Source organism: Anabrus simplex, chromosome 6 (genome assembly GCF_040414725.1).
Source record: "Anabrus simplex isolate iqAnaSimp1 chromosome 6, ASM4041472v1, whole genome shotgun sequence".
NCBI classification, from domain to species: domain Eukaryota; kingdom Metazoa; phylum Arthropoda; class Insecta; order Orthoptera; family Tettigoniidae; genus Anabrus; species Anabrus simplex.
Window position 1 is genome coordinate 194,605,519 of NC_090270.1, and position 26,226 is coordinate 194,631,744.

The 26,226-nt window shown below is 41.5% G+C and overlaps 1 protein-coding gene across 1 annotated transcript in view; it reads left to right on the forward strand.

Annotated features, from left to right (window-relative positions):
* The first annotated feature begins 11,389 nt into the window (after nucleotides 1-11,389).
* The window catches only part of LOC136875650 (cytochrome P450 6k1), a 29,096-nt gene continuing 14,259 nt past the window's right edge, over nucleotides 11,390-26,226 (forward strand). The window contains exons 1-2 of the mRNA XM_067149193.2: nucleotides 11,390-11,496; nucleotides 23,652-23,859. Of these exons, the coding sequence (XP_067005294.2) occupies nucleotides 11,433-11,496; nucleotides 23,652-23,859 (272 nt within the window). The 5' untranslated portion in view covers nucleotides 11,390-11,432. The remainder of the gene's footprint in view (nucleotides 11,497-23,651; nucleotides 23,860-26,226) is intronic.

Below are 26,226 nucleotides of genomic sequence, written 5' to 3' on the forward strand. Positions count from 1 at the left end.
TATTCTCGGATGGGAGCATCTTCAACTTATTTGGATATGATGGGTGAAGGTATGTGTGCGGCGTAAATAAAATCAAGAATTACCGAGCTCGATAGCTGCAGTCGCTTAAGTGCGGCTAATATCCAGTATTCGGGAGATAGTGGGTTCGAACCCCACTATCGGCAGCCCTGAAGCTGGTTTTCCGTGGTTTTCTATTTCCACACCAGGCACACACGTCGGTGCGACGTAAAGCCAATAGCAAAAAAAAAAAATCAAGAATTTGACCGTAAGAACATTGAACTAACCGTCAAGCATGGCGGAGGTCGTGTCACGGTGTGAGGATGCATGAGCTACGCTGGGGTGGGAGAGCTGTACCTTAATTAAGACCACGGCAGCTTCCTTCCCATTCTAGCCCTTTCCTGTCCCATCGTCACATAAGACCCATCTGTGTCGGCGCGACGTAAAGCCAGTAGCAAAAAAATCAAGAATTTGACCCTAAGAACATTGAACTAACCGTCAAGTATGGCGGAGGTCATGTCACGGTGTGAGGATGCATGAGCTACACTGGGGTGGGAGAGCTGTACCTTAATTAAGGCCACGGCAGCTTCCTTTCCAGTTCTAGCCCTTTCCTGTCCCATCGTCGCATAAGACCCATCTCTGTCGGTGCGACGTAAAGCCAATAGCAAAAAGATCAAGAATTTGACCCTAAGAACAATGAACTAACCGTCAAGCATGGCGGAGGTCATGTCACGGTGTGAGGATGCATGAGCTACACTGGGATGGGAGAGCTGTACTTTAATTAAGGCCACGGCAGCTTCCTTTCCAGTTCTAGCCCTTTCCTGTCCCATCGTCGCATAAGACCCATCTGTGTCGGTGCGACGTAAAGCCAATAGCAAAAAAATCAAGAATTTGACCCTAAGAACCGTCAAGTATGGCGGAGGTCATGTCACGGTGTGAGGATGCATGTGTTACACTGGGATGGGAGAGCTGTACCTTAATTAAGGCCACGGCAGCTTCCTTCCCAATTCTAGCCCTTTCCTGTCCCATCGTCGCATAAGACCCATCTGTGTCGGTGCGACGTAAAGCCAATAGCAAAAAAATCCAGAATTTGACCCTAAGAACATTGAACTAACCGTCAAGTATGGCGGAGGTCATGTCACGGTGTGAGGATGCATGAGCTACGCTGGGGTGGGAGAATTGGTTGTTGTTGAGCATAATATGACTGCCACAACGTATGTGATAATTTGCTGGCCAGTGTATCGAAATTAAATCTTGAGTGCTCGTTTGTTTTTCAACAAAACAACGATCTAAGCATACTGCTCGTATAACAAAAGATTGGCTGCTGTGTAATGTTCGCAAGCAACTTCCAACACGTCCACAGTCCCATAGAAAATCTGTGGGCATTGTTGGAATGGGGAGTGAAGAAACGGACATGTTCGTTAAAAGAAGGCTTCATCGATCATTTGAAGAAGGAATGGTCTAAAATTGATGCCGAAACCACATGTAAGCTCCATGTCACGAATGCTTCAAGCAGTTATAGATATCCAGAGAATGTATACGAAGTACTTATTGTCAAATCCGACTCATTGGATGAATGGTTAGCGTACTGGCCTTCGATTAATAGGGTGTCGGGTTCGATTCTCGGTCGGGTCGGGGATTTTAACCTTCATTGGTTAATTCAATTGGCCCGGGGGCTGGGTGTTTGTGCTGTCCCCAATATCCCTGCAACTCACACACCACAATAACACGCAGTTACCTACACATGGCAGATACCGCCCACCCTCATCGGAGGGTCTCCCTTACAAGGGCTGCATTCGGCTAGAAATAGCTACTCGAAATTATTGCTTATTGTCAAACTGTGTGGGTCTGAGGACAGTGTTTCAGCACGTATGAATATTGATTTTGCGAACAGAAAATTATATTCGTTTTGTTTTGTTGTAAAGACAGCATACTTTCTATCCGTAGGTGGTTCTTCAAAGTTCATTAAGAAATATAATTCATGTACTAGGGCATGAAGTATTTGCGTTTTTATTAAAGATATGTTATAAACCACACATGCAGTGTATGGATACTTATTTTACCCACTGTACATTCATACCATTTTCTGCTGTCCATTTCACAACATTCTCCGAAAATTAAGAAAATACAGTTATTTGGATGTAAAACCAGTAATATTATTATTACTGATGGATAATTTATTTACAGATCAGGTGCTGGGCTACCTTTCCTGGGATTCTACCAGTTACGTGCACCAGCGTTACTGATCCGTGATCCTGAGATAGTCAAACAGGTGCTTGTTACCAACTTCGACTCATTCTCTGTCAGAATGCATCCCGTGGACAGAAGGTTGGACCCTCTGTTGGCACGGAACCCGATATCTCTACAAGGAAATGTGTAAGTAGACAGGAAATAATTTCTTATTATTCTACTAAATCCTTTAAATGATTGCGTTACTTTCCCAGTGTAGATGGTGTTATGCAGAAGGCAACAAATGCACAAAACGAAACTGAGATAGTAGGATTGAAAATATAGGCTCAGTGAGCCAAGTAATATGAAGTTGATACAGGATTTTCATATCGTAGGACGTGGGTAGGCGTGAATGTTAATTATGTTATAATATTTGTATGTTGTTACTCGTATTATCAGCAAAATGATTATATTTTGATTGTCAACGCTCATTGAGTACGGAAAAAAGTCATAAAACAATAATTCGTGTTATAATACTTGTTGTCTACCAAGGCTCATCTCAGTATCTAGGGCAAATTTGCTCAGCTGGGTGCCCTTTGAGACTAGTCCAGTGTTGCTGGGCAGGCTTGACGTAACATTGGGCAGTATACGTGTTAAGCGTACGTCATACTCGAACGGAATGTTGCTCGGAGTACAACATATATATATATATAAGCACTATATTGTCGGCTCCTCCGCCACTGCTTACAGACTGCTCCGGGTTCTGCGCCTGCCCCGCTTGTATAGGCTAGGCAGGAACGCGTATATCAAACCTTCTAAGAAGGGTAAAAGCACCGGTGACAATTGCGGCAGAGCGGAAGAAGCAGACGTGGTTGCTTAAATTCTGGAGAGTAAAACTCCGTTCCCGCTGTAGACCACAGTTGCTACCTTTATTATAATCAAAATACAACATCAATTCTCTATCCCTGTGAGAAACAACCCACTCAGGGAAGAGAAATCACAGAGTTAATATCAAGTACAAAACCTTATTACCCTTTTTTGTAGTATTATGTCCCGTTTATATATATGTTCAGTTTTGTTCCTTGCTTCTTACGTATTGTATATTTTATATTTAGTAGTATTTTAGTTCATTGATAAGTAAGTCGTAGTGTATTCATTCTAATTAGATTGTGTGTTGTTGTTGGTAAATCGTTTGTCTGCCTGTTGGTTTTTTGTTAGATAGTGTTTGGCTGGTGACGTAGAGATGGAAGAAGGGGAGATAGGCCTGACCTATCTCAAGCTAAGTGCTGATTCAGTACGTCTGCATGTGTAGAGTAGAGTAAGGTAGTGAGCAGTATTAGGTTAGAGGAAGTAAGTTGTCATGGGACAGTGAAAGATGAGCCGAATCATACCACCGTCTCGGCAGAAGAATACAGACATTACGGCCTACATGTAGAGCTGTTACATGTGGGCTGTTACATGAAAGAGTGGTGAGGAATAACATTGACAACTTAAGGGGTCTGTGAGGTATTGGGTTCCGAGCCTCATGAGACATGTCTGGTCGTGACATCCCAGGGAAGGGTGGTTGCAGTTCCTCACCAGGGGAGGGGGAGGTGTCGCGGCCAGACAGATTTGGGATAGAATTGGTATAGATTTAATGTAGTAAGTAGTTAGATATAGGCTTAATTTAGATGTAGGTGTGCCCTAGCATGTGAGCTGGTCATCCGCCCATGTTAGAGGCAGCTTAGTAGATGTAGTTAGGGGTGGCACCTTGCATGGTGTCTGGTATCCCGCCCGTGTGTGGGGGCCACCAAGTTAGTTGTAAGATTAGAGGGTTGTAGGGTTGGCCCTTACATGTGGACTGGTCATCCGCCTGTGTGAGGGGCCGCTTAGTAATTTAATTGGTGTATTTTAGTTATGTCTATAATTGTTCAGTTTCACTGGGTTTATGAGTTCTTTGTTTTATGTAATGGAATTGTGAACATGTATCTGGGCTAAATGCCTCCAATGTTCAATAAATTACTTACTTACTATCACCCATGATCAACAACAAATACAGTATTAGCTCAACTGAATTACGGCAGAAAACAGTGTCACTACATCACTTCTAAAAAGGAAACAGGTTCTACCGTCGCAAGAGTTTGCCTCCCAAATGGGACCTTGAAAGAATACGGGGTTACAACGACGCGCAGCAGTCACATGAGTTTCTTCAAATATTCGTGTGCGCTTGATATTTCCTATATTTACACAATCAAAGAAATTTGATATATTGCAATGTATAGTCACTTAAAAAGAGAACGAACGCATGGCATTTTATGTTCCCCACACTTATCAGACTTAATTTTTATTATTATCATCATCAAATTAATCTACCATATAGGACGTACCATGTAGATATAAAACCTGTGGATATCCACAACAACATGACAGGCCTATCTACAGGTTCAATTGTTTCTGAAAAAATGAATCTGAGAGGAACTTTTACGCTGCCATGGGCTCTTATTCCTTTTTCCCTTTTCTTCTTTGAGCGACTGTACAAAGATACAGAGTTGAAGCTTGCAAGCTATGATTTACAATATCTTGGATGGAATGACAGAATTTCCACTAAGAAAAGTAAAATTCCTAGTATCTATTCAGTAAAACATAATACATAATTCAAATTTTTTTATGTTTGATGCTGCGCAGTGTTTAAGTGTTTTGTAACTTTCCCTGTTCGTTGAGTCAGAAAATAGTATTTAAAATATATCTTCATAAATTTTTATTCGAACATCCCCTGCAACGTTATCATGAAAATGAGCATATTTCGCTTTGTATTGGCGTTCTACGTCATACCTTTTCGACGTAACATACTGCCCTCACAGTAGACATTTCGCAGGGCCCACTGCTATCAAAAGTAACATTTGTTCTTCTCACTGGGTCTCTGCAGAGAGATTCAACAAGGCTCTTTCAGTTTTATTAGTTCCCGTCACCATTTCGAACTCGGGTATCGCCGCAATGAACGAGTCTGTGTGGCAGGCCTTCGCCTGGCATTGACCATCACAGCCTGTGACTTAACCACAACGTCTCTGTGGCTCAAGAACACGCTCATCGCCGGTCCGCCCATTGCCAAGGCTGTGTGCCCGCGGGACGAAATGCCCAGCGTAAACACCTCTGGTCTACGATATCTACGATATCGACTGGGAAGGTTTTCTTGTGATTCTGTTGTAGAAGTCACAAAGAAACACGTAATCGTACATCTGGTTCCCGCCTGGAGTAAGTTCGAGATTCTTGAGGATGTATGAGTTGTGTCTATTATTTTTCCTTTACTGATTGTTACTAGCCGAAGTAACAATACAGTCAACGTACATACATACATACATACATACATACATACATACATACATACAAGCATGCATACATACATACATACATACATACATACATACCGAGCTCGATAGCTGCAGTTGCTTAAGTGTGGCCAGTATCCAGTATTTGGGAGATAGTGGGATCGAACCCCACCGTCGGCAGTCCTGAAGATGGTTTTCTGTGGTTTCCCATTTTCACACCAGGCAAATGCTGGGACTGTACCTTAATTAAGGCCACGGCCGCTCCCTCCCCACTCCTATCCCTCACCTGTCCCATTGTCGCCATAAGACCTATCTGTGTCGGTGCGACGTAAAGCAATTTGTTAAAAAACATACAAACATACATACGTACATACATACATATACATACACGCATTATCATTACAGACTGTTATGTCTTTCAGCGTTCAGTCTGCAAGCCTCTGTGAATTTACTAAACGTCGCCACGATCCTCGATTTGCAACTAGTGTTTTGGCCTCATTTAGTTCTATACCTCTTATCTTTAAATCGTTAGAAACCGAATCTAACCATCGTCGTCTTGGTCTACTTCTACTTCTTTTTCCCTCCATAACAGAGTCCATTATTCTCCTAGGTAACCTATCCTCCTCCATTCGACTCACATGATCCCACCACCGAAGCCTGAGTCCACCCAGCTTTCGCTCCCGTAAAGCAAAGTTGGTCTGAAAACAGACCGATATAAAGATAGTTTCGTCTGGGAGCTTACTTCCTTCTTACAGAATACTACTGATCGCAACTGCGAGCTCACTGCATTAGCTTTACGACACCTTGATTCAATCTCACTTACTATATTACCATCCTGGGAGAACACACAACCTAAATACTTGAAATTATCGACCTGTTCTAGCTTTGTATCACCAATCTGACATTCAATTATGTTGAATTTCTTACCTACTGACATCAATTTAGTCTTCGAGAGGCTAATTTTCATACCATAGTCATTGCACCTCTTTTCAAGTTCCAAGATATTAGACTGCAGGCTTTCGGCACAATCTGCCATTAAGACCAAGTCGTCAGCATACGCCAGACTGCTTACTACATTTCCACCTAACTGAATCCCTCCCTGCCATTTTACTACGAACAGCAAAGGTGAAAGAATGCAGCCTTGTCTAACCCCTGTAAGTATACCCTGTACCAAGAACTCATTCTACCATCAATTCTCACTGAAGCCCAATTGTCAACATAAATGCCTTTGATTGATTTTAATAATCTACCTTTCATTCCATAGTCCCCCAGTATACTGAACATTTTTTCCCTCGGTACCCTGTCATATGCTTTCTCTATATCTACGAAACATAAACACAACTGCCTACTCCCCTCGTAGCATTTTTCAATTACCTGTCGCATACTGAAAGTCTGATCCTGACAGCCCCTCTGTGGTCTGAAACCACACTGGTTTTCATCCAACTTCATCTCAACGACTGATCGCACCCTCCCTTCCAATACTTTGCCTGGTATACTAATCAATGCGATACCTCGATAGTTGTTGCAATCCTTCCTGTTCCCTTGCTTATAGATAGGTGCAATTACTGCTTTTGTCCAATCTGAAGGTACCCTACCAACACTCCACGCTAATTTTACTACTCTATGAAGCCATTTCATCCCTGCCTTCCCACTATACTTCACCATTTCAGGTCTAATTTCATCTATTCCTGCTGCTTTATGACAATGGAGTTTATTTACCATCCTTTCCACTTCCTCAAGCATAATTTCACCAACATTAATTTCCTCCTCACCATGAGCTTGGCTGTTCGCAACACCACCAGGATGATTTCCTTTTACATTGAGAAGATATTCAAAATATTCCCTCCACCTCTCCAGTGATTCACTGGGATCTATTATGAGTTCACCTGAATTACTCAAAACACTGTTCACTTCCTTTTTTCCCTCCCTTCCAAAGATTCTTTATTACTGTGCAGAAAGGTTTCCCTGCTGCTTGACCTAGCCTTTCCAGGTTATTACCAAAAATCTTCCCATGACTTCTTTTTGTATTCAAAAACTATTTGTTTCGCTCTGTTTCTTTCATCTACGTACAAATCTCTGTCTGCCTCGGCCCTTGTTTGGAGCCATTTCTGATAAGCCTTCTTTTTACGTTTACAAGCTGCGCTCACTTCATCATTCCACCTAGATGTTCGTCTTTTCCCATCTTTACACACAGTTGTTCCTAGGCATTCCCTTGCTGTTTCTACTACAGCATCCCTGTATGCCACCCATTCACTTTCTATATCCTGAACCTGCTTATTGTCCACAGTTCGAAATTTCTCACTAATCATATCAACTTCTGTCTAATTTCCTCGCCCTGGAGATTTTCTACCCTTATTCGTTTGCAGACAGATTTCACTTTCTCTACCTTAGGCCTAGAGATACTTAGTTCACTACAGATCAGATAGTGGTCTGTATCATCGAAAAATCCCCGGAAAGCTCGTACATTCCTAACAGATTTCCTGAATTCGAAGTCTGTTAAGATATAGTCTATTATGGATCTGGTACGTCTAGCCTCCCATGTGTAGCGGTGAATAGCCTTATGCTTGAAGAATGTATTGGTAACTGCTAAACCCATACTAGCATAGAAGTCCAGCAAACGCTTCCCATTCCCATTAGCTTCCATACCTTCCCCACATTTACCAATCACCCTTTCGTATCCTTCAGTTCTATTTCCAACTCTCACATTGAAATCGCCCATTAGCACTATTCTATCCTTGCTGTTGACTCTGATCACGATATCACTCAATGCTTGATAAAACTTGTCAACTTCATCCTTATCTGCACCCTCACATGGTGAACACACGGAGACAATTCTAGTCCTAATTCCTCCAACTGCCAAATCTACCCACATCATTCGCTCATTTACGTGCCTAACAGAAACTATGTTCCGTGCAATGGTATTCCTGATAAAGAGCCTTACCCCAGACTCTGCCTTTCCCTTTCTAACACCCGTCAAGTACACTTTCTAATCTCCTATCTCTTCCTCGTTATCTCCCCTTACTCGAATATAACTCACTCCTAGCACATCCAGATGCATCCTCTTTGCTGACTCAGCCAGTTCTACCTTCTTTCTTTCACAAGCCCCATTAATACTGATAGCTCCCCATCGAATTCCATTTCATTCGCCAAGTTGTTTCCAAGGAGTCCCTCGTCTGTCAAATGGGAGTGGGACTCCGTTACTCCTATAGGTCCAAGGCTTGCTTAAAATGTTTTAAGCTCGGTAAATTCATGAAGCAGGATGCTACCTTACTTGCACATAGTCCAAGTGAGGATCTCTCCTCTAACGGGTTATGGATCACCGGTGAATTGTATAGTCCTAGCCGCCTGAGCACAAGGAGGGCCATGACTCAGAATATGTCCGAGATGCCCACTCCCATTCCATAGCAACTGGTATCCCGACTCTCAGTACCACATCCTAGGCCATTCATCGTTGCCCATGGTTCACGAACTGGGACGTGACTACAGTAACCCACACCATGAACCACACACACACACACACACACACACACACACACACACACACACACACACACACACACACACACACACACACACACACACACACACACACACACACACACACACACACACACACACACACACACACACACATATATATATATAATTAATTATAGACTGTTATGCCATTCAGCGTTCAGTCAGAAAGCTCCTGTGAATTACCTCTGCCTCGCCACAATCCTCGTTTTCAGCTAGCTCTCTGGCTGCAGTTAGTTAAATAATTAAAAACCTAGTGCAACCATCGTTACCTTGCTCTTCCTCCACTTCTCTCATCCTCCCCGGCAGAGTACATTATTATCCTTGGTAACGTATACTCCTCCATTCGCCTTACATGATCCCACCACCAAGTTCGGTTCATATGACCAGCTTTATCAATAGAGTTCAGTCTTAACAGCCTTTTTCTCGTCATTCAGAATACCTTCTTATCATTGTTCTCACTTGCTTGTACCTGCAAACATTCTCGCTACTTTCATGTCCATTTCTTCCAAATTTTGAATAAGATCTCCCGAGTCTATATAGCTTTCACTCCCGTACAGTAAGGTCGGTCCGAAAACAGACCGGAGAAAATATGATTCCGCCCGGGAGCTCACTTCTTTCTTGCAGAATGCCGTTGATTGCAATTACGAGCTCACTACGTTAGCTTTGCTGCACCTTGATTTCATTTCCGTTAGTATACTACTTTGCAGGGAGAATACACATAACCGAGCGAGTTAGCTATGCGGTTAGGGTCTCGCAGCTGTGAGCCTGCGTTTGGCAGATGGTTGATTCGAATCCCACCGTTCCTCTGATTTGGAACATATTCATCTAAGTACAAAATTTTGCATGATGATGATCATCATCATTATAAGTTTTTTATTTTATATGTGTCAATTTTGTATCTTTAAACACGTTTGTAAGCTGAAGATGTTCCTAATCAGGGGAACGAAACGTGTGCTTTTTTAATCATTTAACTAGACTTTAAGCTAAACTAGCCATAACTTTTGGAACGTGGGATTCTTCCTTCAACCTTAACCGTAGTTGAGTTGATGCCAATATGAGATAAAAATGAGATTTATAAGATGGAATCCTCCTTGTCCATACAATATTTTATCATTAAAAACTATTTATTAATCGAGCATGTTTCGAGATCATAATACATTCCCTTCATCAGCGATTATTAATGTCGAATTTATTTACAAATGTCAACGAACAAAAACAATACAATACTTTCTTTTGTTTAGCTTAAAGAACTATTATATAATAATTCACCCTATCAATGAATAAATAATTGTTAGTGGTACATTAGGGCAATTATTATTACATATTTTAAATATTTGGATTATGCTGAATGTGAATCACTTCCTACATAATTAAGGTTTTCAAGTCTTACATTTTTCTTTTTTTCCTTAAATGATTATATGCTAGTTTATATAATATCTGTAATGTTTTCATTTAAACTTGATTCAAAGTGATTTTCTTGAGCAAGATAAATTTCTAAACTTTCTAAAACATTAATGAATTTTTCTCTTTTGGGCCTAATGTATTAATTCCATGTCACTAGAAATATCTGTATATTTATAATTCTTATATACTATATTAAATAGTTTTAAATATATTTAAATTCCGCATTATTGTGCCAAATCAGTTTCTTTCGGGCTCATTTCTATTCTGACTCGAATGTCTTGGAGTTTTTCGACAGCGAGAGCTCGTTTTCCTTTTTGGAAACGGATCCTGTTTCTTACCACTTCATAAAGGGCCATAACACTGTACTTTTTGATGGCTAAGCAGCCTCCAGATAGTGTCTATGAAAATAAGGTAAGCATATTTCATATGAATTTTTGTTTAAAATGAACATCTCAACGAATATTCGTTGTTGTGTATCGCAATTTCACCGTAACACATTGTATCTGTTCAGATACAAAACGTTAGTTTGGTATCGAGTGGAAAATTTCTCTCGACATCTCTCAGGGAAGCTCCTATACTCGAACTGGAGATCCCCAGGGCCTCTCACTCATATGGTAACTGCTAGACCGCATGAATTTCCCATTATGTTAGGAAATAAATGTTACTGGGAGTTTTCGTTGTTTGAAAATATTCATCATACATTTGATGCAGATGTGTTATTTTTGGGAATAGTTACCTAGAATTACTTCCCCGTAAGACAGTAATGTATCTATAAATGTTGTTTCTCAAACTAAATGGTAGACTATTAAATGCTGATAGCTGGGCCAGATATTTTATTTTCATGAGTTAGTTGCTTTCTGCATTGCACGGTTCACAGGTTGATTTGTACACCTTATATTGTGCAAGCTAGCTTTTTAGTTACCTCCATTCTTCTATTCTTGTCCTATTATGTATCCATTGCCTTTCAGGTGGAAAGCAGTTAGAACTTTGCTGTCACCAGCTTTCACTTCAACCAGGATCAAATCTCTGTTTCCCTTGATGGCCTACGAGTGTAGGGAAATGATTCAATACTTGGAGAATGAAGCACCTAAACGCCAACCAGGTTATTATTATTATTTATTATTATTATCATTATTTATTATTATTTATTATTTATTATTATTATGATTATTATTATTTATTATTATTAATTATTATTTATTCTTATTCTTATTATTATTATTGTCAGGATGAATTCATTTGCAGTTTTAATGCTGAAAACATTTCTTAGTAGACAACTTGTTACCGTGTTTTGGTGGTAGGTAGAGGTGGAAGAAGGTGCGGGCGTGAATGGGTCTCAAACTACGGAATCAAAGTTAATGTAAAATTTAACAAGGTAATATTTTCTTTTCAAGATTAAGTAATAACGAAGAACAGGTACTTAGTAGCCGAAACACAATTTGAAATGTACAATTACAGGGATTACAGAATTTGGGCTTCGAGCCCTGAGTTCACAATTCTTGAGCAACTAGCCCAACTTTCCGATATACAAATTTTAACAAAGGGGCAGAAGACCTCAATCAAACCCTGGAGCACTTGCTCCAAATTACACAGTAAAGCCTCCTCGAGGCATACAACACTCCGTTTTCAAAAGAGCCACTCGCTCTTTAATTTAAGCCTCTCCCAGGCCACACCAAACTCCACCTTCAAGCTGTCCTCAACGGACATAAACACAGGGGTAAAATACCCAATCTACTGAGGTCTATTAAATGAAAAGCAGGTTAATTAAATGACCTCTAAAACAATTTGAGAGGAGGCGAACTTGCACTCCTAATACACTTTGATTAAGACCTACTTGGCCCTAGGCCGTTAATACAAGGGCTAATCCCATACTAAAGAGGTGACTTAAGAAGAGAACAATTTGTTTTACGTTAACGAAGAATAGATTGAGAAAACTAAGTTCACCTCACAACAATATGAGTGGGAGCTCGAGAGGGTTAGCACTCTCTATCCCAGTATGAAGCTTTAAAAGAGAATATATGAAAAGAGTAGTTACATTTTAGGAAAAGGTTACATGGTTGAACGCTTAGAACCCGCCCCGAAAGTTAAACTGCTGAGCTAGCAAAGAAAGAAGTTATTAATCGGCCATTACCTTGTTGTTGACCGCTGCCGAAGAAAGAGGCGCTTCCCGCCCCCTGCTATGTACTTAACACACTGAAAGATGGAACAGAAGTGGCGCTGAGACCCAAAAATCAGCAGTTTATATCCTCTCGCGGAAGGTTCTAGGCGTTAGGGGAATGAAAACACCCGCCCACAATAATTTTATTGGGTAGGACCCCGCAACCGATACAAGTTGGGGGAAGATACACCCGATTGATCAGAAATTAATAGAAGAATTTCGGGATTGGATACATTCATAACAAGGGGAAGAAAGGGGTAAATATTGCCAACTTAAATAATGACAGAAAGAAATTTAACAAAGAACAAACTCTTGAAATTAAATTTTCTCCAAAAAAATAGTTCTTTGACTCCTCACTAGGTTGCACTATTGTTGATCTTCAGTAGTGTCCTCTAGAAGAGAAAGTTCACACTTCTTACTTCAAGTGAAACAAAACCACATCAAAAATGACACAGTTCAAAAACTCAAATTTTTCCACATGGTGACATCTTCTGAGAAAGTAGAGAATTAATAGCATAGATAAAGTTCAGACTTCCTCCAGCAGAGGAGTTTCAACTGGCGCACATTTTAAATTAGCGGAGTGGAGGTGTACCGCCCGGTACAGACCTCCCCCCCCAAAAGTTCCTCCAGGGATGACACATGAAATTGTTTGAAACAAGGTCCAAGTTTTGATGTAGATATGGAGATTAATTGCCGAAAAAAAATTTATAAGGTTTTCTTAATTTGGTTTGATTTAGTTCCAAAATTTTGTTGTTGCAGGTGAAGTACAGTCTTTGTGTTTGTAGAAGTTGAGTTCTGAAGATAAACTTTTAATACTTAAAAGTGATGAAAAATTTTGCATAGTCCACCAAATATTGCAGTTAAATTCCCAAGTGTAGTCATTACTTATAGTAACTGTTCATGTAGTTGATGGTGATGAAGTGGGATGGCCAGACCGGCCGCTGCGGCTTGCGTCCAAAGGAGGCCGCTCGGACCCCTCAAGTACCCTGAAATACCGCTCGCCCGCACTATGAGGGGAGCAGAGGTGTAGAAGCACGCCGCGCCCGCGGTGAACATATACAGGCTGCGGGCAAGTAGCAGGTCGTGCGCCGCACATCAGCCTTGGCCGGGAGGAGAGCTCCGGCTCGCCGTGCACACGTCGTCCTCGCTGGGGCCGAGGGGACCCGTCCTCTGCTCCAGTTGCTGCACGGCGCCGCGCGGCTGCGGGGGCACTGAAACATTAAAGCTTGGCGGCAGAATAGTGTTGGACCATCATCATTGTTTTGAGGGCACAGGCTTGGTGAGGAGGTTGAGGGGTCAGCGGCGTGCAGATATCCATGGCATTTACTCAAATCAAGCCACAGTGTGTATTGAAGCAGGAGACGGGAGCGTGGTAATGGCCGAGGCAAGGATAGAATGGCAGTTTAACGGATCGGGGAAGGTTTTACAAGAGGCTTACATATAAGACCAAAATATTATAGAAGGGGCAGAAAGCCTTAAAAGTTGAACTAAAAAAAAAATATAACCTTCATATTCCTTTCAAATTATATGAAGCAAGTTGACACAACATTTACACTGGTTTCACCTGTGACAGGTGAACCCTAAATATCCTCTCGGTGGCTGGATTGCTTACTAACAACGTAACTGGCGTAAGAAAATCGAGAATGATACAAGGCCCATGAAATCTGGGGGCAAGCTTGCCCGCGGGAACAAAATTCTTGACCATTACCTGGTCACCTACATTCAAAGTGGTGGGTCTCCGTCCACGATCATACCTTTCCCTGACCTTTTCATGAGATACCTTAAGATTGGCTTTAGCCTTCTTCCAAAGATCTTTAATATTATCCGGATCTATTGTCTCGGGTAGAATGTCACTCAGAGACCAGAGGTTAGAGAGCGGCGAGTTGGGAACAAACTTGAACATCAAAGAAGCTGGAGTGAATTTATGTGATTCATGAACCGCCGAATTCAAAGCAAAAGCTAACCAATGCAGGGACGTGTCCCACCTGGAATGATCATCATGATGATAGGCAATCAGTGCGGACCTGAGATTACGATTAACCCGTTCCGCCAGAGATGGTTGAGGGTAATACGCAGAAGTAGTTACATGAGAGATGGATAAGTCAAAACAGAATTTACGAAATAAATTAGATGTAAAAGCCTTAGCATTATCAGATACAATATATTGGCACGGACCAAAAGAAGCAAAAATAGAATTTAGGCAAGTAATGGTAGACTGAGCGGTAGCCAGCTTAGTCGGAAATAACCAAGAAAATCTGGTAAAACCATCTACACATACAAAGATGAATTTGTTGGCATTTCCCTTCGACTGGGGGAAGGGTCCTACATAATCAATATACAGGCGTTCCATGGGGCGCGATGCTTGATGCGAAGACAAAAGGCCTACCTTGGTGGACATGGTGGGTTTACTAATCAAACAGGATTTACAAGCCTTTACTAGTTCACGGATTTCACCGTCCATACCTTTCCAGATGAACATTTCACGAATCTTTTCACGAGTTTTAAAGATACCAAGATGCCCTCCTAATGGGGTCTCATGATAATACTTGAAGATCATAGGTACAAGAACCGCTGGAACAACAACCTTCATCATCTTGTCATGCCTCGAAGGGCAACATAAAACACCATTCCTCAGAACATAAGGGACAACATGTTCCCCAGAAGAAAGGGTTTCCATTATCGGAGCCAGCGTCGGATCTTCATGTTGGTATTTCTCGATATCCCTAAAGAGCATGGGGGCATCAGTTAAAATGGCATTAACATCAAATAGTGTGGACTCGGGAGGTGATGAACGGTCGACCGGTTCATGGTTCTCAACGTCGTTTGAAAACATACGGCTGAGTCCATCAGCAACAACATTTTCAGTACCTCTGATATGCCTGACATCGAATTGGAAGGCAGAAATACGGATGGCCCAACGGGCTATACGACCAGTACGACGCGGCCTACCTAAGACCCAGCTTAAGGCTTGATTATCTGTCTCCAGGTCGTATTTAACATGTTCCAGATAGAGACGGAACTTCTCTAAGGCGAATAAGACTGCCAAACCTTCGAGCTCATAGATGGAATACTTGGCTTCTTGAGCCGATAGAGTCCTAGATGCATAGGCGATGGGTCGCCTCCCTAGTTCAGTCTCTTGAAGAAGGACTGCAGCTACTGCTGACGACGATGCGTCGGTTTGGACAATGAATTTCTTCGAGAAATCAGGCATAGCAAGTACAGGGGCATTACAAAGAGCTAATTTAAGGTCTTCAAAAGCGGCTTGTTGAGAAGGTCCCCACTCGAATTTGATGCCTTTCCTACGAAGAAGGTTTAAGGGCGCCGCTCTATTAGCGAAGTTAGGAATAAACTTCCTGAAGAAATTCACCATACCAATGAACCTGGCGATACCTTTAATGTCCTTGGGAGGTTTGAAATCACGGATGGCCTGTGTTCTAGAATGATCGACTGCTACACCATCAGGTGACACAATATGCCCTAGGAAAGACATAGAGGGCTTAGCAAAGGCAACCTTGGACAACTTAACAGTTAACCCAGCCTTACGAAGGCGATCGAGAACCTCTCGCAGATGAGCTAGATGTTCTTCAAAAGTCTCTGAAAATACGACGACATCATCCAAGTAATGATATAAGTACTCAAATTTGATGTCGGAGAAGACCCTATCTAGTAGCCTAGTGAGTACAGCTGCTCCGGTGGGGAGCCCGAAAGGCACGCGGTTGTATTCGTATAAATTCCAGTCCGTAGCAAACGCTGTAAGATGTTTAGACTCTTCGGCAAGGGGAATTTGATTATAGGCCTGATTCAAGTCCAAGATGGTGAAGAACTTGGCCTTACGAAACCATGAAAAACAAGAATGAAGGTCAGGAAGGGGCACAGATTGCAACACCACCTTCCGATTGAGAGCCCTGTAATCAATGACAGGCCTGAAGCCTCCTTGGGGTTTCGGGACTAGAAAAATAGGCGATGAATACGCCGACTTAGAGGGCCTAATAATACCGTCCTTCAACATCTGATCGATAATTTCTTTCAGAGCCTTCATTTTAGGTGGAGATAGCCTATAAGGTGGAAAACAGACAGGAATCGAATCCGTGACCTCAATTTTGTATTCAATAAGGTCAGTAACACCAAGAGTATCAGAGAACACCTCGGGAAACGACTGACACAGTTTGCGAATACTATCAGCCTGCTCCTCAGGTAGATGTCTAAGGTCTAACAACATCTCATCCTGGGTAGGCGAAATAGAAGAACATGACACAGAATTACACTTTAATAGTGGGATTTTACAATTAGAAGCAAATTTGAATGTGCACGACCTAGACTGGAGATCGAGCACAAGACCAGTGTGAGAAATAAAGTCAGCTCCCAATATAATGGGGCAAGACAATTGCTTGGCCACAAACAATTTAACTTTCCATCTAAACTTAAAAATACGAATTTTGACCAGTAAGGAACCTAGAATTTCTAATGGAGATGAATTAGCCGATACGTATTGAACAGGAGACGAGACATAGTCAGGAAGTTTACAAACCGTTTTCAATTTAGAATACCATTCAGCCGAAATAATCGAACAAACACTTCCTGAATCTAAGAGAGCTGTTATAGGCTCGTTATTTAACTCAATCTTAAGAAAAGGAACAGGTGCGGGGGTATCCGCCGCAATCCTAAGACATTCTTTAGGGCATTCAAAAGATGAATTTGAAGGCTGATCGTTCTCTGCATTTACAACCTGTTTATTAGGGGCTGAGTCTCGGGAAGATGGATTAGTCGACTCAGCCGAAGCCACTAGTCACTTTTTGTGATTGGCATAGGTGGAATTTGCACCAGAAGTTGAGCAGGAGGGGGTGCTATTCGAGTTTGGGCAATTCTTGGCGATATGTGAGAAGGCCCCACATTTAAAACAGCCTTGTGCTGAACCAGCTCCATTATTTGCCCTACTACTTTTGACCAATGGACATTTATTGCGAAGATGGTCAGGCGACCCGCAAGCATAACATTTACGGGGTGTGACTGGTCGGCGAGGTGGAGGCCGAGTATTACTAAACGAAGGAGGGGGTTCTTTTGCCACACGCAAGGAATCGGCGTACCTAACTCCTTCCGCTGAGACGGCCAATGCTTCAAGTTCAGAGAAACTTTGCGGGCACGCCGCGAAACACAAATATGACCTATAGGGAGGTGAAATTCCCTCGATAATAGCCTGTACAATCTGATCTTCAGGAAAATGAAGGGCAAACACCCTAGTGTAAAACTTAATGTCCTGTATGAAATCAGCCAAGTTTTCATCCAAGCGCTGTACACGATAATAGTACTTCTGAATAAGGGAGGACCTGGCCCTAGCCGGGATGAAGTTAGCTAGCAAATGGGCATGGAAATCCTCAATAGATGATTGCTCGGCAATGGCTCTTACGATTTTATCAGAGAGAATACCAATAGCATAAGGATAGATGATTTGCAAAATTTGACATGGAGAAAGAGAAAACACAAGGGCATGATCCTGAAATTCAACTAGAAATCTCAAAAATGAAATTACATCACTGGTGGTATTAACAGAAAACTTAGAAATACCTCTGAGCAACATTGCCAATGGATGAGGCAAGCTGCTAAACCCGGGTGACATAGTAGGTAAAGGTTTCAATGGCAAGGAAGTTAATTCAGAACGGATGTTATTCAACGATGCACGGCGTTCAGGCTCGTTGTCCAATGGGGCAGAGATAGTTTGGGCAGCAATGGTTTTCCTATTTACTTCTCCCTTAGGAGGTTCTTCCTCACTACCTGCATTCACTATGGTGGGTTGATCAGATTTGGGAGGAACTTCCCCAGTCAACAATAGAGTGACCTTACTAGATAATTCGGAAATATTTTCCAGGAGCGTACTAGCTTCCTTCCTCTGAACGTCATTCAGTTTTAGAGACAACAGATCGTTAACCCTATTCGAAAAATGATATAGCCTGCCTTGCACATGCTTAATTTGATTAGGAGACGGATCATTTTCATCAAAAAAACTAACTACAGAAGCTAGACCAGTAATATTCTCCGTGATCGTGGAAAGAGAGTCGTCAATTTCTTTCTCTCCCAAATTGGGGATGGAAATGGGCAAATCTAGGGACTCTCTAATCTTGTTTGTGTCTACTGCAACCGTGCCTCCAGATTGTACATTTCTAATAGTTAATTCATAGATCAACTCCTCTTTGCGCAAATAGTTAAGATGGAGAACATCGCGAGGGCCGGGCATGGTGACAGAACAATTTTGAAACAAAATCAAGAAAAATTCCAGCAACTGAGAAAATTGTTAGAGTTCGGAAAAAACAATATTTAGCCGTCAAACGGGGCTAAATTGAGACCCATTCAACCACGCTCTGCTACCACTTGTTACCGTGTTTTGGTGGTAGGTAGAGGTGGAAGAAGGTGCGGGCGTGAATGGGTCTCAAACTACGGAATCAAAGTTAATGTAAAATTTAACAAGGTAATATTTTCTTTTCAAGATTAAGTAATAACGAAGAACAGGTACTTAGTAGCCGAAACACAATTTGAAATGTACAATTACAGGGATTACAGAATTTGGGCTTCGAGCCCTGAGTTCACAATTCTTGAGCAACTAGCCCAACTTTCCGATATACAAATTTTAACAAAGGGGCAGAAGACCCCAATCAAACCCTGGAGCACTTGCTCCAAATTACACAGTAAAGCCTCCTCGAGGCATACAACACTCCGTTTTCAAAAGAGCCACTCGCTCTTTAATTTAAGCCTCTCCCAGGCCACACCAAACTCCACCTTCAAGCTGTCCTCAACGGACATAAACACAGGGGTAAAATACCCAATCTACTGAGGTCTATTAAATGAAAAGCAGGTTAATTAAATGACCTCTAAAACAATTTGAGAGGAGGCGAACTTGCACTCCTAATACACTTTGATTAAGACCTACTTGGCCCTAGGCCGTTAATACAAGGGCTAATCCCATACTAAAGAGGTGACTTAAGAAGAGAACAATTTGTTTTACGTTAACGAAGAATAGATTGAGAAAACTAAGTTCACCTCACAACAATATGAGTGGGAGCTCGAGAGGGTTAGCACTCTCTATCCCAGTATGAAGCTTTAAAAGAGAATATATGAAAAGAGTAGTTACATTTTAGGAAAAGGTTACATGGTTGAACGCTTAGAACCCGCCCCGAAAGTTAAACTGCTGAGCTAGCAAAGAAAGAAGTTATTAATCGGCCATTACCTTGTTGTTGACCGCTGCCGAAGAAAGAGGCGCTTCCCGCCCCCTGCTATGTACTTAACACACTGAAAGATGGAACAGAAGTGGCGCTGAGACCCAAAAATCAGCAGTTTATATCCTCTCGCGGAAGGTTCTAGGCGTTAGGGGAATGAAAACACCCGCCCACAATAATTTTATTGGGTAGGACCCCGCAACCGATACAAGTTGGGGGAAGATACACCCGATTGGTCAGAAATTAATAGAAGAATTTCGGGATTGGATACATTCATAACAAGGGGAAGAAAGGGGTAAATATTGCCAACTTAAATAATGACAGAAAGAAATTTAACAAAGAACAAACTCTTGAAATTAAATTTTCTCCAAAAAAATAGTTCTTTGACTCCTCACTAGGTTGCACTATTGTTGATCTTCAGTAGTGTCCTCTAGAAGAGAAAGTTCACACTTCTTACTTCAAGTGAAACAAAACCACATCAAAAATGACACAGTTCAAAAACTCAAATTTTTCCACATGGTGACATCTTCTGAGAAAGTAGAGAATTAATAGCATAGATAAAGTTCAGACTTCCTCCAGCAGAGGAGTTTCAACTGGCGCACATTTTAAATTAGCGGAGTGGAGGTGTACCGCCCGGTACAATTATCATTATTTATTATTATTTATTATTTATTATTATTATGATTATTATTATTTATTATTATTAATTATTATTTATTCTTATTCTTATTATTATTATTGTCAGGATGAATTCATTTGCAGTTTTAATGCTGAAAACATTTCTTAGTAGACAAAGTAGAGGTCCCCAACTATGAAAAACGTAAAATTAAGCAATTTCCTCAATTGTGCCGAAAGTTGAAGGGCTAAAGGATCCAGAAAGGTTTCAGACTGTGAATCATGAATAGCTCTAACAAACTAAAAAAAAAAATCAAATTTCGAAAATCACTTCTGGCCTAAATGCATTTCGGGAAAACTGCCTAAAGTATCTTGTTTCTTTCCTCGTTTCCTTTTAATTTAAATCGTAGCTAAATTAACTTATTTAAATAATTATTTCTGTAACGTATTCCTTGGTTCAATATCCTCAGGCGTTATTTTTTTTGAAAAATGTCCACATCGAGTGTAGTTTAAAGGGTTTAAGTGAAACTATGCATTGACTTACATTAGCGCTCGTAATGGCAGAAAAAGGCAAACTCCAAATCTAATCGGCCGGATAGCGACTAAGGAAAGGATTGTAATTTGTAGGAATAATATAATAATATATTCTCATACTTTATTATATTTATCCCTAGGATGTTTTCAAGTTTGAGTTGCTTGCCTGAAGAGATAGAACTGTGGATTTTTGATTTCTATCAAGATAATACAGTATTAATCTCTTTTTATTTTTTGCTATGGGCTTTACGTCGCACCGACACAGATAGGTCTTATGGCGACGATGGGATAGGAAAGGCCTAGGAGTTGGCAGGAATCGGCCGTGGCCTTAATTAAGGTACAGCCCCAGCATTTGCCTGGTGTGAAAATGGGAAACCACGGAAAACCATTTTCAGGGCTGCCGATAGTGGGATTCGAACCTACTATCTCCCGGATGCAAGCTTCACAGCCGCGCGCCTCTACGCGCACGGCCAACTCGCCCGGTGTATTAATCTCTCAGCGCTTAACTTATCAAATGAAGTTGTTACTGACGGGTGTAAAACTTCAGTTACTTTGTCGCTAGCTTCTCTCTCCTGCGGCGTTATTTCGATTTGCGGATAATACACGGCAGCATTTTTAAACTGAACGTCACGTTCTAATGATTCTGATTAAAGGTATTCTGACTTAGTTAATTAATAATCACGTAAAACACCAGAGAGGGAGAGAGATTTATTAAAGAAATAAATCGTCCGTCCTCCAATGAGGGTGACCATTTGGATCCGGAATACAGTTTCAATTTCAATGTTTAAAAATATCAAAAAAATGAAAGTTTAATCGTTAATGCTGTTATCTTCTTTTTTCCAGGGTTAGTGTGGGAGGAATGCAAATCACTTTCTCAGGTATAGGTGGAAACGAATGATTTGCAGAGTCCCTCAGTATCTGTATTACAATTTTTTCTAACTCGCAGAATGGAACTTTGAAATTTTGTATGAAGTTCGATGTCTGACTAGGGAGGGTGCTCTTGCTCCGAATGGCAGGCCTCTGACAATCCACCGATTGATAGGTATTTTATACTTAGATGAAAGGTAAGACAAGCACGGAACATAACTAGCTTGCTTTTCTAGATCCACATCCCGAGCCTGATTAAGGTGGGATCTAAGATCATTGCTTTATTGTCCTCTCTGTTGATGGCTACGATGTCCGCCCTCCGATTAGCGACATCGGAAGGGATGCAGTGAACCTCCTCGTGCACCTCCCAACCACACTGTCTCAAGCCTTGAGCAATCGACGTTCTTACAAGATGGTGGCGATATTTGTACATTAGCTCAGTGCTCCAGCAGAATCCCAGCACATGTCCAAGGGTTTCTGTATCGTTGCAACCATTTTTGGCGGCAACGGGTTGTGTTGAATGACCTTCCGGGAAAAGACCTGACTGCGGTGAGGTTGCATGTCATCTTCACTGCGTTTATGTATTCAGAAGAGGACAGAGGTTATTTATGAGTCATCCTGGAGTTTACTTTCGGGCAGTCTGAATATAACACTACTCCTTTTCCTTTATGTGGTAGCTGGCACCACGACGGAAAGGATCGATTTTTCATAATTTCACGTAGTTTTCTTCCGTCAGTCTTTGGGGGAAGACTTTCTTTTTTATGTCAAGTCTGTGGAGTGCCACATCTTATTCTTCACGTAACTTCCTTACGTATGGTAGATGAACGTCTTGAACATGGAGTAAGCGATTACAAATATTGTAATGCTGTATATTGGCTTCCCATTCTGCGCAAATTATTCCTATCCCTCTGACCTTCCTTGCACTATACAGCATCGCATTTGGAGTATCATCTGTCAGCATCATTATTTCTTTTACAGAACTTCTTATAATTTTGTCCAGATCTTTAAGATAAGTATTTAATAGTTGTGCCAGAGGGGCACATTGCTTGCTTACTTACATACTTAATTACTTACTTGATTAGTTGCTTATTTCAAATGAAAGTTGGAGTTCAAGCGGACAAATTGGGGGGAAATATTAATTCTTATGACGAGGAATAAGGGATTGTAACAATTTGTGAAGGGAAATATTAAATACATTTCCAAGTCCTTTGAAATTGATGATTGGTTAATTGGTTAATTGATCTTCACGGAGGCGTGATTAGCATAATTGGTTAGCTGCTGGCTCTCCACTCTGACGGCTGAGATTGGATTCCCGGTCGATCACGGGCTGGAGTTTTCTTCTAAAATTCACGTGATGTCAGGCAGGGCATCCGACCTCAAATCCCTGGCCAAAACCCAAAATGAGCCACAACCAATATTAGTGTCGAATACACACGTTTGGGGGTCGCTCAGATTAATAGTGGCACTCTGGATGGCGTTTAATTACAAGTTAAGCCTTCATCGGCATGAGGTGGGAATTAGACGGAATGAAAAGGAAAATGTCCAAAATGACCTAAATAATGGTTGTATAATACCCTCGAAAGGCTAGAAGCAATGTTGATAGATGTCACTGAACTCATCAATGAGATAAAACAGACAATCTAGGCCGTAATTAAACAAAACCTGGTATAAAGCTGGAAAATCTACTCTCCAAGCATTACATGCATAATGGTTAGCAGAAATTCGATCTCTTTCATGCATCTTCTTGAGAATCCTGTCAGTTTTTATCCGACCTCATTTCCAAACCCTGTATTTAAAATGAAAAGAATTAACATGAACTTAGTCTTCCATCTAGTCATACTTATATGTTTACAGTATCAGTTACGGATTCTGTTTCAGATGGTCTGCATGTGAAAAATGTAACCTGCAAATTTTTCACCGATGTCGTCATGAGATGTGGCTTTGGAGTGTATGGAAACTCATTCATCGAATCAGAAGCCACACTGCAGAAATTTGGGGAAGAGTTCGCCACATTTGGCATGTGGAAAACTGGCAGGATATTGCTAGCGTTCTTCGCCCACAATATGCCGACATTTTTGAGGACAAGGTGAGTGTTACCATCAACAACATATCATTAAGAGCGTTGTATGGTGTGAAAAAGGCACGATATCTTAAAAAAGAACACGAATGCATATCTACTAGAAAGACATGGATTTGATCGCAGTTAGTGGCGAGTATTTAACCCTCAAACTGCGTCGTGGGGTCATTAACGACACCAGCTTATTGCATTATTATTAGGATGTTATAGAATCTTGACAGCCTGGTGAAAGTTAAACGACACAAAGGTGGGCAGGTACAGAAGTGCCAACAATTGAATATATTTTTCTTTCGCCGCACCGACACAAATAGGTCTTATGGCGACGGTGGGATAGGAAAGGGTTAGGAGTGGAAAGGAGTCGGTTGTGGCCTTAACTAAGGTACAGCCCCAGCATTTGCCTGGTGTGAAAATGGGAAACCACAGAAAACCATTTTCAGGGTTACCGACAGTGTGGTTCGAACCCACTACCTCCAGAATGCAAGCCGACAGCTACGTGACCCAAACCACGCGGCCACTTGCTCGGTAATTGTATACGAAACTGTAGTCTCTTCCAGCAGTGTCATAAAGGATCCCACGACTCCGAGTGAGGGTCAATCTTCTCCTTCCATCCCTATTATATTATTTAAATGTCTTTCTACAACACTGATGTATTGTCAATAACTCAAAATCTCTGCCTGAGTATACAGCTACGATATATGTAAACCGGTTTGTGACAATAAGGATCATACTTTGGTTTGATATTTAAAGGAATCGGGGTCGTATGTTTGCAGAGAGATCGGATACGTAGCGAATGCATGACTGGATTGTGACCGTACAAAAATACACTAAGTAACGGTTGGGTGTAAAGAAGGTACACTTCCTAATAAACATAGATCTTTCTAATACAATTAGATTCTGGTGTCCATCCTGTACAAACGTTTTCTGTTGTTATTTGCGAAGGTTATAATATACACCTTGTGGAGACGATATCCATCAATTTTGGACGTTTTGTTGGTCTATAATTCGGTTTGGATGGAATAAAAGCAAAAAACATTTACTCCGTATTTCATGAAACTTGATAATATTGGAGACCCTGGGAATGTCACTGCACTTGTTTCATCTCAATCTGCAAATTAGGAGCCGAGAGGAAACACCATTTACCTAGAGAATGTCACCTCTCAGCATTTACTGACATTGCTGAATCCCTTGTACTTCTCTGAGGTGTAAACCCGTATTGGATGAGATTCATCAGTCTATTAGCATGATGTCTCCAGGAATTTAGCCGCTCAGCGCGGTGAAATCCCTGACAGCCCATCTACAGTTCACATATCCAACGATTGTAAATGTCCAAATGGCGTGATCAAAAGTGAGAAATTCACGATAAATTCTAAAGTGTGTCACTTATTAATGATGAGAGACAAAGGAGGTAGCTTAGACAGTGTGTCCAGAAATTCAGTATCGAGTTTGTGGAAGCGGTGATGTAGGGGTAATATGTATATATCAGTGCAGTGCAGGTGTTTAGTACATGTAAATTTCGAAGCTGCCGCTGGAATCGGGACATGGGATTCATGACTACAGCTGATGTGTTCAGCTGTTACTGATAAGCTACGAACGTTCATGATGTTAAGTGTGCCAGAGAGGGTAGCCATTCTGGAGTGGAGGTTGCAATGGTCACCTTATGGTGACATTCGGACGAAATTTGATCACCGATTCCACGAACCTGGACCTACAGACAACACAATTAAACCGGCAGTGAACAAGTTCAAGCGCACTGGGATCGTTAAGAACGAGTCCGGTAGGGCAGTCTATAAACTTCTGATGATGGAGCCGTCAGGTAATCCACTGAATGCAGTCTTGAATCGGTGCGGCGTTTGTCACTGGAACTGAACATCCCACGTCCGACGGTGCAGAAAAAACCGTGCCACATGCAGGCTCTGTACCATTTACATGGCGAGGGCTGTGCAGAGCATGTTATCATGTGCGTGGATTTGCTTGCAGAAAATAAAGATTGCAACATCTTCGAGCGCATCCTATTCAGCAATGAGGCAACCTTTCAAATTTGTAGAAAGGTGAACAAACATTGTTGCATATTATGGGCTGACAAACACCGCCAGTGGGGCACTTGGAAGCCCAGCGAGACTCTCCCAAATTTAATGTGAGGGTGGAAATAACCATTGACGAAATTTACAGCTGATCCTCTTCCGTCCAAAACTCCGTATATGGGGGGTAAAGTGCCTGGATATGCTTCAAGAGTTTCCTTTACCACTGCTTGTCAAGGATGAACCTGTGAATACTGTCTTCTTCCAGCGGACGGTGCATTATGTTATTATGCCCTAGAGGTTCGTACGTTTTCCTGGAAGTGGATTGGGCGCGCAGGACCACTGTATTGAGCACCGC